The sequence below is a fragment of the Urocitellus parryii genome, chromosome 2 (genome assembly GCF_045843805.1).
Source record: "Urocitellus parryii isolate mUroPar1 chromosome 2, mUroPar1.hap1, whole genome shotgun sequence".
Classification (NCBI taxonomy): domain Eukaryota; kingdom Metazoa; phylum Chordata; class Mammalia; order Rodentia; family Sciuridae; genus Urocitellus; species Urocitellus parryii.
In genome coordinates this window covers 93046493-93059287 of record NC_135532.1, presented here as the reverse complement: position 1 = coordinate 93059287, position 12795 = coordinate 93046493, and the positions used below count along the sequence as shown (strand labels likewise).

Here is a 12795-nt window from a genome sequence, read left to right as displayed (position 1 = left end):
GTCTCTCCCCGCAGGAAGATACCTCAGACTGTGGCCGTGGAGCCTCCTTCCCGCCATCGCTGGGCATCCTGGTCTCCCTGCAGCTTCTTCTCCTCCTCGGCCTGCCGCCCCGGCCGCAGCTTCAAGTCCACACCCTCGCCGCCTCTCACCGCCTCTGAGCGCCAGCCCTACCCACACCCCCCACCCTGCCCGCCTGCCCCCCCACCCCTGCCCCACACTCCCACCTTACGGCCTTGCCCCTCCCCCACTTAAGGACCTGAGCTCGCCAGGCTCTAAGAGCCTGTGCCTTGGGGTGGGGGAGTCCCAAAGGAGGGCGCCACAGACTTTGACACCCAGGATATGTCTCACCGCTGAACTGTTCAAGTGTCCCAGACACTGGACTCATCCCAGTGGGCTGGGACAGGGAAGCCACATGTACTGGTGCCAAACCAGGCCTCCCCTGCCTGCCCTGCCTAAAGGCTTCCTTTGTGTAGGCCATCCTGCCTCAGCTGGACCCCTCTAACCAGGCCCTGCTGCCCCACCCAAGCCTAAACCTAGTTTCCCTGGGAATAATGGAGGAAGGTGAGATAACAAGTTTGAGGCCCATGGGCTCCTGCCCCCATTCAGGCCTACAGTCATCCCCACCCCCCCCCAAGCACTACAGGTGTCAGAACAATCTCACAATGACATCAGTTTAGACACACCCCAGTATACACCTGGAACCCTGAGGGTAGAAACCAGACTCACTAGACAGACCCCAAAGGACACACATAAATGGATACAGAGACACACATACAATGGGGGGCTCACAAAGCCTTACATAGGGTGAGGGGGTACTGGTGGGAGGGTTGGCACAAGCATGCTCCATCTCCTACTCGCCGCCTGCCTCTAATCTGAGCTGCAGCCCAGCTGATCCTCCCATCTTCTAAAGCTGAATGTCAAACAGTGCCAAATGCTGGGGCAGAGGGTAAAGACCCCTCTGTCCCATCCCTAGCCACCAGTGTCCCCCAAGTGCCCCTCACCCTGCCAGGTGCTCATTATAACCATTTCTCACTAGTATCAAACCCACAGCAGGACCACATGCCACTGCCTGCACCCTTCGGCAGAGGAACCCCCACCAGACATCGCCCTTTGCCTTAGCAGGGGTGACTTGGTCTCTCCTGGCTGGGCCATCCCACCCCCAATCTGGCCCTTACACACTCAGGCCTGTGCCAATTCCCATGTCCCTCCCTCTCTCCCTCCCCCGACCCCCCCTCTGTCTCTCTCTCTCTTTCTCTCTCTCACACACACACGCGTGCACACACATATACTCACACTCCCTGAGCCCAGGAGGCCAAACCGCCCCTCTTCTGCTGAACACACATTTGCACTCACACATATACACACTGTGCACACACAGAGGCTGGGCCTTGGGCACATCTGTTCACACCATTCATTCTGGTCATTTCCCCCAAAGGCATCCCAGTCTGGGGGCCAGTAGGGGACTGAGGGCAGGGGGATGTAGCCACGGGAATCAATGGACTGGGAGGAGGGGGGAGGGTGATACATTAATTAATGGCTCCATTAATTAATGTCATGTTGCTTGTTGCTTTCTCAGTATGTTTGTATGGTTTGTGCCCGCTGCTGGTGCCAGGGTGGGTGTCCATGATGTGTGCCCTGCCTGGATGTCAGCTGTGTCCTGTGGGGGCGCATGTGTAACTGTAGTGTAGTCAGGTGCTCAATGGAGAATATAAAAATGAAACAAACATATACAGAAAAATAAATATATATTTTAAGTTTAAAAAACAGAAAACAGACAAAACAATCCCCATCAGGTAGTTGTCCAACCCCCAGCTGGGTCTGATCCTTCTCATCACCCACCTGACCTGGCTGCCCCCTCACCTTGGGCTGGGGGACTGGGGGGCCATTTCCTCTCTACCCTTTTTTTTGTTGTTGTTCTATTTTGTACAGACAAGTCGGAAAAACAACAGCGACAAAAAGTCAAGAAACTTTGTAAAATATCGTGTGTGTGATTCCTTGTAAAATATTTTCAAATGGTTTATTACAGAAGATCAGTTATTAAATAATGTTCATATTTTCACTTCAAACAGTTTCCATCCACTGTGTCAGCTTTGCGGTGAGGATTGGATAGCTATGAAGACAAGGGGCCATCACCCTGTTCTGCTGGGAGAAGGTCATAGCAATCCAGGTCCCTGGTGGCCATAGGGCATGATGCTTCATGGGCATGGTCCTTCCAGTGACTAATAAGATCCAGGCCCTTGACATACTTTATCTCACAAGCCTCCAGAAAAAAAAAAAAAAACTGTTTTTGAAAACTAAATAAATAAATAATCCTCCTAGAGTTTCAAGGCAAGGCCAGAGTCCGGAAGGAATGAAAATAGTAATGAGATGCCAGTTCAGGCTGAAGTCCGGCCACCTAGTCCAGCAACTGGGACCTGACACTCAGGTCCTGCTCCTGATGCCACACAACCAGAAGTTGGTACTTGCTGGTGCTCAAGGACCACATCCTACTATTCCAGGGAGGCCAAGTTCTGGCTCACTCCCCTATCCTGGCCAGGGGAGGCCAGAAGTCAGTTTTTGCAAATTCTCTGACAGACCCTTCACCCTTGTTCATTTTAACCCTAACCTTAGTTTGTGTTACAACTTTATCCTTTTCCTTTTTTTTTGGGGGGGGTGGTACTGGGAATTGAACCCAGGGTGCTCTACCACTTAGCTACATTCCAGCCCTTTTTAATTTTTTTTTATCTTGAGACAGGGTTTTGCTAAATTGCCCAGGCTAGTCTGAACTTATGATCCTCCTTCCTCAGCCTCTAGAGTACCTAGGATTACAGGCATGTGCCACCGTTGAGAGAATTGTAACCACTAGTTCAGAGGTTTTCCAGAGAATGCTGTCAGTGCTCACTCTGCAACACTGACAGGACCAGGGACTCTGCTCACTTACATTTAGCTGGTGGTCATCTGCCACAATCTAAGGGTTGTTACTAGTGAATCCTTCCTGGGGCAGATGAGTATAAAGAGAGATGAAATATTTTCCCTCACAGGATGAAGGTAAAAAATTGGCTAAGGTCTAAGAAAGAAGGTGGTGGCAGGAATGCTAAAGATGAAAGGACATTCAAGTGTCAGCTACAATGGGGCTTTCTTCACTTCTCTGCTGGGATTAGCTACAGAATAACACCTAACCCTCAATCTCAAAAACAGTTCCCATACTTTGAAAGCCCCTCAGATTCTGGGGTAGGATCACCAAATAAAATAGAAAGCTCAGTCAATTTTTATTTTTTAGATAAGTTTCGTAGAGAAATGTGTTTCTCATATTACATGGAACATGCTTATACTAAAAAGTTTATTGTTCATCTGAAATTCAAATTTGACTGAGCACCCTGTATTTTTACTTACTTAGTCTGGCAACTCTCTCCCTGGTGTGTGGCATCCAGTGGAAACCCAGACCTCAAAGAAAGAGGGAGTCAACATCCTTTGTAAACTGGAAGGCTATGCACATATTGGGCAGTTGAAACTGAGATTGATGGCTGAAAGGGATTCTTCACTTTATAAAAGTCCCTTGTTATATAATTATTTTAATTTAGAATACATTTTTTAAAAGTAATTTGATATACAACAACAACAAAAGGCAAGAAACAACCTGTCTGAAGTCAAAATGGTGAGAAGTGAGGTCTGACCCTGGCTTGTGGGAAGATCTTTCTAACTCCAGCAATGATCAGAAGTCTCTGGTGGAGAGAAGAATCACTAAGGCAGCCCAGCATCACCCTTTTGAGGGAGGAAACCCTGGGTTCACTCCACTTGTAACAAAGGCAATCTGAATATCCAAGGTGGACTAGCATTCTACACTTTTGTCCCCTTTGTTTCTTAGGGTAGGAAGATTCTGTCATCTCCATTTTAAGGTACACGAAAATGATTTTTTAAAAGATTCAAGAATTTTGCCAATGTCACACTGCCGCCAAATGACGGAGCAAGGACTCCGGTCAGGTCCCATTCTTAAACGTTCCAGGGCTTCACACACTATTACAAACACCAGGACCATCTAACGTCCTCACCCACACGACTGCTCACAAGATCACACTATTATGTACAAGCACATATCATAAATGGAGTCACTCTCCCTGGAAAATTCAGCAAGTGTGTGACCTGAGGCCGTGCAGCCTCCTGAACCCCCAACTCTCAGCTTCCCGAGGTTGGCAACGCTCTCTCCTTTATGCACCAAGAACAGGCGGAAACAGCCCTCAGCTATACAATTCCCAGAACACCCTTCTCGATCACGGACAAGACCAGCTAGGCGCACGGTCTCCTGGGACTTGTAGTTCTTCCCAGAAACCTAGTTCCGCTCCTCCAGGACTGTAGCCAAGGACTCCGTATCCCAGCATGCCAAAGAGCCGGAAGACAGGAGCTCAGAAGGCATCCGGCCGCCGCTGCCGCCGGGGGCACGCAAGCGCAGCACCCATGTTTGTCGGCCCCTGAGAAGGGAGGAGGCAGGGCGAGAAGTCAGGACTGAGACCCAGCTGGAGCTGACCCTGCTTGACTCGGACTTGGAACGAGGTGCCCGTCCCGCGCGGACCAGAGCCCAGGAGTGGATGGAGGTGCCCCGGTCCTGAGAGCAAGGCTAGTCCAGCCAGCCTGGCGCTGGGCCTACCGGGCAGGCAGGCAGGCGTGCCAAAGCCGCCCAGGACCTTCCTAAAGGTCCGGGGCGAGGGGCCTAGACTCTGGCCAGGCGACAAAGCCCTTTGAGACCGGAGCCCGTCCCGACCGGAAGCGGAGCCTTCACCAGGGCGATAGGCCAGTGACTAGGCCGAGCCCGGGCCTCCCATCGGGGCCGGACTGGAACGAGGCCCCGGGGAGGCCCCTAGCCCACCTTCTTCACCTTCTCCTCAGGCCAACGCATACCAGGAAAATGCAACGCGCCCTACCTGGTGCCCGCCAGCACCTGGGGGCCATCCTGGCCAGCGCCAGCGTGGTGGTGAAGGCCCTGTGCGCAGCGGTACTTTTCATCTACCTGCTTTCCTTCGCAGTAGACACGGGCTGCCTGGCGGTCACCCCAGGCTACCTCTTTCCTCCCAACTTCTGGATTTGGACTCTGGCCACCCATGGGCTCATGGAGCAGCACGTGTGGGATGTGGCCATCAGCCTGGCCACAGTGGTGGTGGCTGGGCGTTTGCTGGAACCCCTCTGGGGAGCCTTGGAGCTGCTCATCTTCTTCTCGGTGGTGAATGTGTCTGTGGGGCTACTGGGGGCCTTCGCCTACCTCCTCACCTATATGGCTTCCTTCAACTTGGTCTACCTGTTCACAATCCGTATCCACGGCGCTCTGGGCTTCCTAGGTGGTGTTTTGGTGGCACTCAAGCAAACTATGGGGGACTGTGTGGTCCTGCGAGTGCCCCAGGTGCGCGTCAGCGTAGTGCCAATGCTGCTGCTGGCACTGCTGCTACTGCTGCGGCTGGCCACACTGCTCCAGAGCCCAGCGCTGGCTTCCTATGGCTTTGGACTTCTCTCCAGTTGGGTGTATCTTCGCTTCTATCAGCGCCATAGCCGAGGCCGAGGGGACATGGCTGACCACTTTGCTTTTGCCACCTTCTTCCCTGAGATCCTGCAGCCTGTGGTGGGGCTGCTGGCGAACTTGGTGCATGGTCTCCTGGTGAAAGTAAAGATATGCCAGAAGACAGTGAAACGCTATGATGTGGGAGCCCCATCCTCCATCACCATCAGCCTCCCAGGCACAGACCCTCAAGATGCAGAGCGGAGAAGGTACTGTGAAACCTTCCAAAATCTTGGCAAGCTAAGAGAGTACTGCTCAAAGTCACATGCCACCTGTTGAGGTGCTTGCTGTGCATAAGAGACCCACAGTCAGGTGTTGGGGCAGGTTCAGAGAGGAAACCCAGCAGCATGTAGATGTCTGGGCTCCAGTGTGTGCTTTTTCTCACCACTAAGGCCATTTCAGTCTCAAGAAATACCATTTCTTTTGGTTCTGTGTGAGGGGCTAATGGAGGTATGCATCACCCTGGTCTTGCAGAGTCTCTAAATCCTAGACACTGGTACTTGGGAGCCAGAGATAACCTGTTGGTCTTTTTTCCCCTGGGGGGGGGGGGACCAGGGAAGAAGGCCTGGGGCCCTTAAGAAATAGTCTGGTTACCCCAGTTTCCAAATACTGAACCATGTCCTCTTCATGAGTCTTAATTCAGATACATGCTTCTCTGCCACTTACTGAGGGAAGCTTAGGGTCTTACCAAATTTAACTTCCAAGCAGGGAGGTGTCACCAAACCCAGGGGACTGGCTATATGACCCACCTTAGAGGCCTGTGTACCACACCAGATAGTGGAGACCTTTGAATTATCTGTAAACTAAGCCATCTGCCGCATTAGGCATCCTGGCTGAATTATTCACTGGCTGCACTTTGGCCAGGACAAGAGAGGCTGTTTTTAATTCAGCTCTTAACTCTCCTGGATCTGTGGGCTCCCCAGAATTGTCCCAGCTTCTGTAAGATCCCCAGCTCCATTTACAACATTATTCTTGTTTTTTTTTTTTTTGGGGGGGGTGTGTTTGCTTGGTTTTTTTGTTGTTTTTTTTTTTTTTTAAGGTAATCGGATAACAGGGCTATCCTTTTGCTTTTGTCAAAGGTTCCTGCTTTTGCTCATCTATGAAACAGATTCCTGGCAGGAAGCTCTGTGAATTCAGTGGAAGAATTATTTATCCTTGGGCTTACTCTCCACTGGGGCAGTACACTTGAGTGTAAAACACACCCTTTCCTTGAAGGAGTTTCCAGCTGGTGGTCCAAGCTGATATGTGTGGGAAAACACTTACAGCATGCTGTGAGGGCCTCATTCAAGGCCCTACAGTCTAGTCTCTATGGGTGATAAGTTAGAGGTGTGTCTTGACCTTATTCAGTGAAGGAGACAAGGCCAGGTGGGCTGGACCTGGGAGGAACTAAGCTGCCCTCACCTATTCAGGTGGGACCTCTCCTTCAGTGAGAGGTCTTAGATGGTTAGGGTTGGCTGGATGTTCAGAAAACCTGCCCAAGCCAGGTGTGGTGATACATACCTGTAATCCCAATGACTCAGGAGGCTGAGGCAGGAAGATCACAAGTTCAAGGCCAGCCTTAGCAACTTATGAGACCCTGTCTCAAGAAAAAAAAAAAAAAAAAAACCTGCCCAAGGAAATGGACCAGAGAGTGGGTGAAGATAGGGCAAGAGGTAAGTTCTTGGTATAGCCTTAAGTAGTATAGGTGGGGGTTATTCCTCCAACCAGTTTGTTATCTGACTGCAAGCCACACTCAGACCCAAAGGGCTACTAAGTAGAAGGCAGGGTTTCCCATCTTTTTTTTTTTTTTCCTTTTTAGTTGTTGATGGACCTATTTATTTACTTATTTATATGCAGTGCCTCACACATGCAAATGCTTGTCTGAGCTACAACCCCAGCCCCCATCAAAGAGACATCTTTGACCCTTGTGAAGAAGTGACTAGCATGACACTATCTCTGGGCCTTGGCCGACTTTAGACAGAACTGACAAGGCCATCTCTGAGAAGGGAGCCTTGGCAGTATCATTGAAGAACTGTCCCATCAATGCAAATTTGCCATGTGCCGGGTTGGAGGGCAGGGGGGGAAGTATACTGAGTTTTCTGTGCTCATGTCCTTGTTGCTTCTCCTTATCCTTGGCATGGTGCAGGTTTTAGTTCTCTGCAGGAACTTGATAGGTTACACAGACTGTCCCCACATTGATGGCACAGAGAAGCTGAAGCATCAGGAGTGGGCAATGGCCATTGTTGGATGGCAGCATTGTTACTCTACCCTCTGGTGGCCTAGGACTCATGTGAATACCTTCTAGTAGACTTTCCCATCTCCCCCAAAGTGGTGCCTCCAAGGATCTGCCCCATGAAAACAGGCTCTGGCCTGTGCCCTACCCACATGGGCTTTTCTCTTCTTCACCTCTTGCAAGGACTCTGCTAAAAGCCTATTCTAACACAGGTCTTAGTGGTTTGGGGGATTCTCTAGAAATGAAAACATCAGAGTTAAGAGGGGTGTACTGATCCAAGTTGACTCTGCTTCCTGGGCTGAGCTAAGGGAGGTACTGAATTCCAGTCTTTCCCAGAGACCCTTGCCAGGAGGCTTCAGATACCCCTGTCCAGGAAAGGGAGAATTAATGAAACTGTCCTTGGATGTGTGTAAGTGCCCAAGCAGGTACCCATCTCCAGGGACTTGCCATTTCACCCATCTGCCCTAGATCGTTAGATCTGCCCACTCTCATGCATCAAATTCAGAACTATTCCTGGTGGCTGGCCATGGACAGACTGACTGGTGGTCAGTCTGGCAGACATCCAACTGGCCTTCTCATCCTGGAGGCACCCTGAGCTAGAAGGAAAGACTCCAGAGCCTTCTGGTCCTCATTCTGATGGCAGCATGGGCTGAAATTCAGTCTCAGGGGAGTTCTGGGTGCTGCATGGAGAATGGATTCTGGGGGAGGAATCTATGTGGTAGGGAGAGAGGGCAGATTACAGAGGAAGGGTGCAGGATATGTGCCAAGAGAAACCCAGAGTGACCTGTCCTCTCTCCTCTGGCCCCAGGCAACTGGCTCTGAAGGCCCTCAATGAGCGGCTGAAGAGAGTGGAGGACCAGTCCACCTGGCCCAGCATGGATGATGATGAAGAAGAATCTGGGGCCAAAGTGGACAGCCCCCTGCTCTCAGAAAAGGCTCCCACATCCCCAGGAAAGGGGGCTACTCCTGAATCCAGCCTTATCACCTTCGAGGCAGCTCCCCCCAAACTGTAATTCCAGACCACCTTGAGTGTAGCCCCTCCTCTCCCAAGCCCTCAATGATGCCTCTCAGCTACCCCAGGGCACTGACTGCTCTAAGAGGGAAGAAGGCCTGCTGGAGCCTTCCATGGCCACTTGCTGTCTCTCACCAACACTACCCAGGACCCTTGCTACCTGGTTCTGACTCCAGATAACCACTATCCTGGGCATGGGACCTCTGAGGCATCGGCCAATCCAGAACTCCATCTGAGGTGAGACTATACCTCAGCTCCAAGTGACTACAGGAACGCTGGTGCCACAGCTCCTGGGCTGGCCCTCACATCTGAAACTGGTTGCCAAGAGCCCTGAGCCTGTCAAGGCAAGGATTTGCATTTGCCAAAAATGTTCTGGGGGCCCAGCCAGTGCAGGAGCCAACACAAGGCTGTACATCCCTGCCCACCCCCAGGAAGACTGTGTTCATGTCAGGATTTCTTGTTTCCCTCTGCTGTGGCCGTGACTGCTTCTGGGCCAGAACAGCCACAGCTCCCAGGTATTTTCTACAGGACCACTTGAGTGGGCAACCAAGCCCAGCCTCACAGTATCAATAAAGCAGTTCTTTGAGGTATGACTCCTGCACTTTGTCAAGCTACCTTGTACAGCCTCACATGCTCAACTTAGATAGTCTTTACTCTGGATCCAAGGGCTCTCCATGTCAACTCCAGCTGGATAAAAAGCCCACTGCCCTAGTATACCTTCCTTCCACCACTATATGCCTACTGACAAGTGGCCTTCCCAGAGCCATTGCCTCAGAGCCTTATTCTTTTTCCTCTCTCTAGTCCCCATTTAGGAGGCCCTCTGCCCCTACCCAGAGGATCTGACAGTTGAGGTTCTCTCCATCATGAGTTGTTCTTGCCCATGACTCACCACAAAGACAGAGTATTCTGCTCTTGACACCTATGGAGATAGCCCATTCCCAGCTCCCATCCTGTCAGTCTGTATCTAGCCCCCATAGTGTGGATGTTCCAGGAGTCAGAAGCTGGGAGATGGGTAGGATACATAGCTGTACCATTCACAACATGGGAGGCTCAGCAGCCATATTCTAGGGACTTGTGTGATAGGAGAACTTCTACCATTCAGAGAGGGCCCCCACCTTGCTAAGCTGCCTACTTCTTAAAGCTGACAGCATTAGTTAGAACCACCTCCAACTCTAAGCTGCTCCTCCCATCAGTCTTTTCAGTCATTTTTATTCACTTTTTTCTCTCCAATAATTAAACCAGTACAATTATAAGCTGCATTGTTGTGCAGGCAGTCTTGCAATCCCAGCTTCATCCAGACACGTGATCCATATGCTCCTCTGGGATGCAGCAAAAGGAGAAGGACAGAGGAGGCACTCTAGCACAAAGAGCAAAAATGTCACATATGGGTCTCCTGCTGCTCCAGTGCCGAAGTATCCCCTGACCCAATCAGCTTAAAGAGTTCAGGAGGTCCCCAGCCCCAGAATGCTGAGAGGCAAATCCAGGCTTCCCTTGGCTAGGAAGAGTTCATGGTTGGATCCTCTTGCGATATAGGTAGGCATTGCTCACCTGATTCATAATGACCAAGCTGGTAAGGACAGGGCATAGCACAGCCAGGTACCAGGCTCCACCAGTGACAGTGGCAGTGAACCAGAGTGAGCACATGCCCAACAAGAGGCTGGTACTACCCAGCAGGTAGCCCACCAGCCCAGAAGTGGCATGGTATAGCTTGAGCTTTGCCAGGGGCCATCGGGGCAGCAGCTTGGGGTAAAGCAGCCCCACCCCACCTGAGCACTGCAGCCCTGCCCATAGCACGGCTAGCAGTCCTGCCTGTCCGTGCCGTGTAGCCAAGTGGGCTTTGCCAAGCTGCTCTTTGTGGAGGATGACAAGACCAAGGCCCAGCAGTGCACACAGTAGAGCCAGCAGCTGCAGCACCCAGTGGCAGCGTGCCCGGCCCTTCCGTGACAGGGAGCGCAGCAACGAACTCTCAGGAGAGAACACCAATAGTGCCTCGGTCATCAGGAAGGAGAACTGAGGAGACGGAGAAGGAAACTCAAATGAGGGTGCTGTCCCAGCAAAAAATAAATAAGAGGGCTTTAGATGATCCTCTTAGTTGTCAGTGCACCTGAGCTGATTCCCCTTCTTAATTTTCTCCCCAGCAAAACTACCCATTTAGTGGGGCAGAACATCTTCCTTAAATAGTCAGTGACAGATACCTCTTCACACATCTTCCTAGATGCTATTCTGAAATGTCATCTCTGTTGTTACCTAGCAAACAAGGTCTGAGATGTAGCACTTATAAATGATTCAAAACCTTTGTTTCTCTCCCATGGGGATGTATGGATACAATTTCTTGGCAAGAGCTGACCACATGGGTGCACTGTTTCAGGGAAAATAAGATGCATGTCACCACAAACTTAAGGTAAAAAGGATCATCCAAATGCAATTTCTCAGCTTCCTGCCTGGAGATGGGAGAAGTCTCATTTGTGTTTAAACCTTCCCATTTATCCTAGGTTTTTTGTTTGTTTGTTTTTGATGTATATGTGGTACTGGGGATTGAACCCTGGAGAACTATGTCAAGCACTTTTAATTTATTTTTTTGTTTTGAGATAGGGTTTCACTAAGTTGCCAAGATTGGCCTTGAACTTGCAATCCTCTTGTCTCAGCCTCCCCAGTAGCTAGGATTACAGGTATACACCACCACACCCAGCTATACTGGGTCTCAAATACTATGATTCAAGTCAGGAACATATCCAGACAAGAGTTGAAGCATGCAACTCCTCCAAATAGACACTAAATGTCCACAAGGAGTCAAAGGCTATCAGGGTCACCACCCATACCCATGCTCCCACCCATGAGAGCTGCCCATACCCACTACTTACAGCCAGAGACATAAGCACAGGGTGCCAGGAAAACAGGCCTGGAATGAGAAGAGGAGTCCTCATGGGGCTGAGGCAAGCAGAAACCAGCAATACCAATCCCTACAGGTTGAGGAATAAGGGCAGCCCATCACCTAAGAAGGTGCTGCCAAAATGTGAGCCGCGCCCCACTAGCTGCAACAAGCTGACTCCACACCTGTTCTCTCTTCCTAGACCACAGGCCATGCATGCTTGCCACTCCTCTCTCTCCTTCCCCCAGCATCTCCCAAGAGGTGCACCAAGACAAGAAAAGGATAACCATGGGCTCTGTGGGGCTTGGCCAAGCTGTCAGAGCCCCCACACCCATGTTTCATCCAGAGTATCATCCCTTCTACACAAAATATTCCTCAGTCAGCCAGCCCTGTTCCCAAGAGTTAGGCCCAAGGCTTCCTACTGCTCTAGCTCCCCCAGAAAAAGTTCCCTTTCCTTTCCCAGAAGTCAACTATGAATTCTACTTACTGGAACCAGGCCTGGCGAGCACAGCCACAAAGATGGTAAAGCCCAGGGCCACAAGGTGGGCTGCAGCCCCAGAAGCAGTGCGCAGAGCTCGGTAGATGTGCGACTCGGTCTCCACAGAAAGGGCCATGGTCAGTAGCCTGAAAACAAAGTAGCATTGGCAAGGGTCGGGTGCCCCAGTAGGACAGTTCCACACCTCTCGCTAGAAGAAGAGTTGCAGGGCAAGAATGCCACCCTTTTCCAAGAAGTTATGGTAGGAAAAAACAGACCAAGACCAGTACCGGAAATAGTCACAACTGGCCAGGAGAGGACTGGCAGCCCCGTCAGGATCTACCTGTTAGCGTCTACCTGCATCTAAATCGGTATTGATCTCTAGCCCACTTTTCAGGTAGGATACGCAAGGCTACATAAGACTACAAATTCCAGCATGCATCACCCTGTCGCTGGTGGGAACGCCAGGTGGGAGCGCGTGAAGCACTGCGGGAATTGTAGTTCCCAGATGCGTCCCACTTACAGCCTGAATCCCTTCGTGCAGTGCTCCCCACCAAGTGCCGCTAGCACGCTGTCCCTTCATGCTAGGAATCTGCCTACCTCACTTGCAGCGCCGATCAGACGTGGTGGTTTCCTCCAAAAAAATTGCTGGATAACCAGGACCCTACCGCGCACGCCGCCGCTCCGTCGCGGAGCCGCTTCACTT

At 51.1% G+C, this 12795-nt stretch overlaps 3 protein-coding genes across 11 annotated transcripts in view; 2 read left to right on the top strand and 1 right to left on the bottom strand.

Moving 5' to 3' along the window:
- Cacna2d2 (calcium voltage-gated channel auxiliary subunit alpha2delta 2) overlaps positions 1–158 on the top strand; it is a 133723-nt gene extending 133565 nt beyond the window's left edge. For all 6 annotated transcript variants that reach the window (XM_026383848.1, XM_026383847.1, XM_026383852.2 and 3 more), the window contains one exon: positions 15–158. In XM_026383848.1, the coding sequence (XP_026239633.1) occupies positions 15–158 (144 nt within the window). The remainder of the gene's footprint in view (positions 1–14) is intronic.
- A 3914-nt stretch (positions 159–4072) lies between these two features.
- On the top strand, positions 4073–9331 carry Tmem115 (transmembrane protein 115). The gene is made up of 2 exons (XM_026384014.2): positions 4073–5730; positions 8542–9331. The coding sequence occupies exons 1-2, from the start codon at positions 4880–4882 to the stop codon at positions 8744–8746; spliced, it is 1056 nt and encodes a 351-aa protein (XP_026239799.1). The 5' UTR covers positions 4073–4879; the 3' UTR covers positions 8747–9331.
- Positions 9332–9944: 613 nt separating this feature from the next.
- On the bottom strand, positions 9945–12794 carry Cyb561d2 (cytochrome b561 family member D2). Of its 4 annotated transcripts, none has more exons than XM_026384000.2 (4): positions 12690–12794; positions 12102–12238; positions 11607–11644; positions 9945–10755 (listed from the first exon to the last, which is right to left on the bottom strand). In XM_026384000.2, the coding sequence occupies exons 2-4, from the start codon at positions 12226–12228 to the stop codon at positions 10252–10254; spliced, it is 669 nt and encodes a 222-aa protein (XP_026239785.1). In that variant the 5' UTR covers positions 12229–12238; positions 12690–12794; the 3' UTR covers positions 9945–10251. The 4 variants fall into 4 exon arrangements, with proteins under 4 accessions (XP_026239785.1, XP_026239784.1, XP_026239786.1 ...); XM_026383999.2 differs by lacking the exon at positions 12690–12794 and adding an exon at positions 12433–12487; XM_026384001.2 differs by lacking the exon at positions 12690–12794 and adding an exon at positions 12380–12485.
- Between the last annotated feature and the right edge of the window lies 1 nt (position 12795).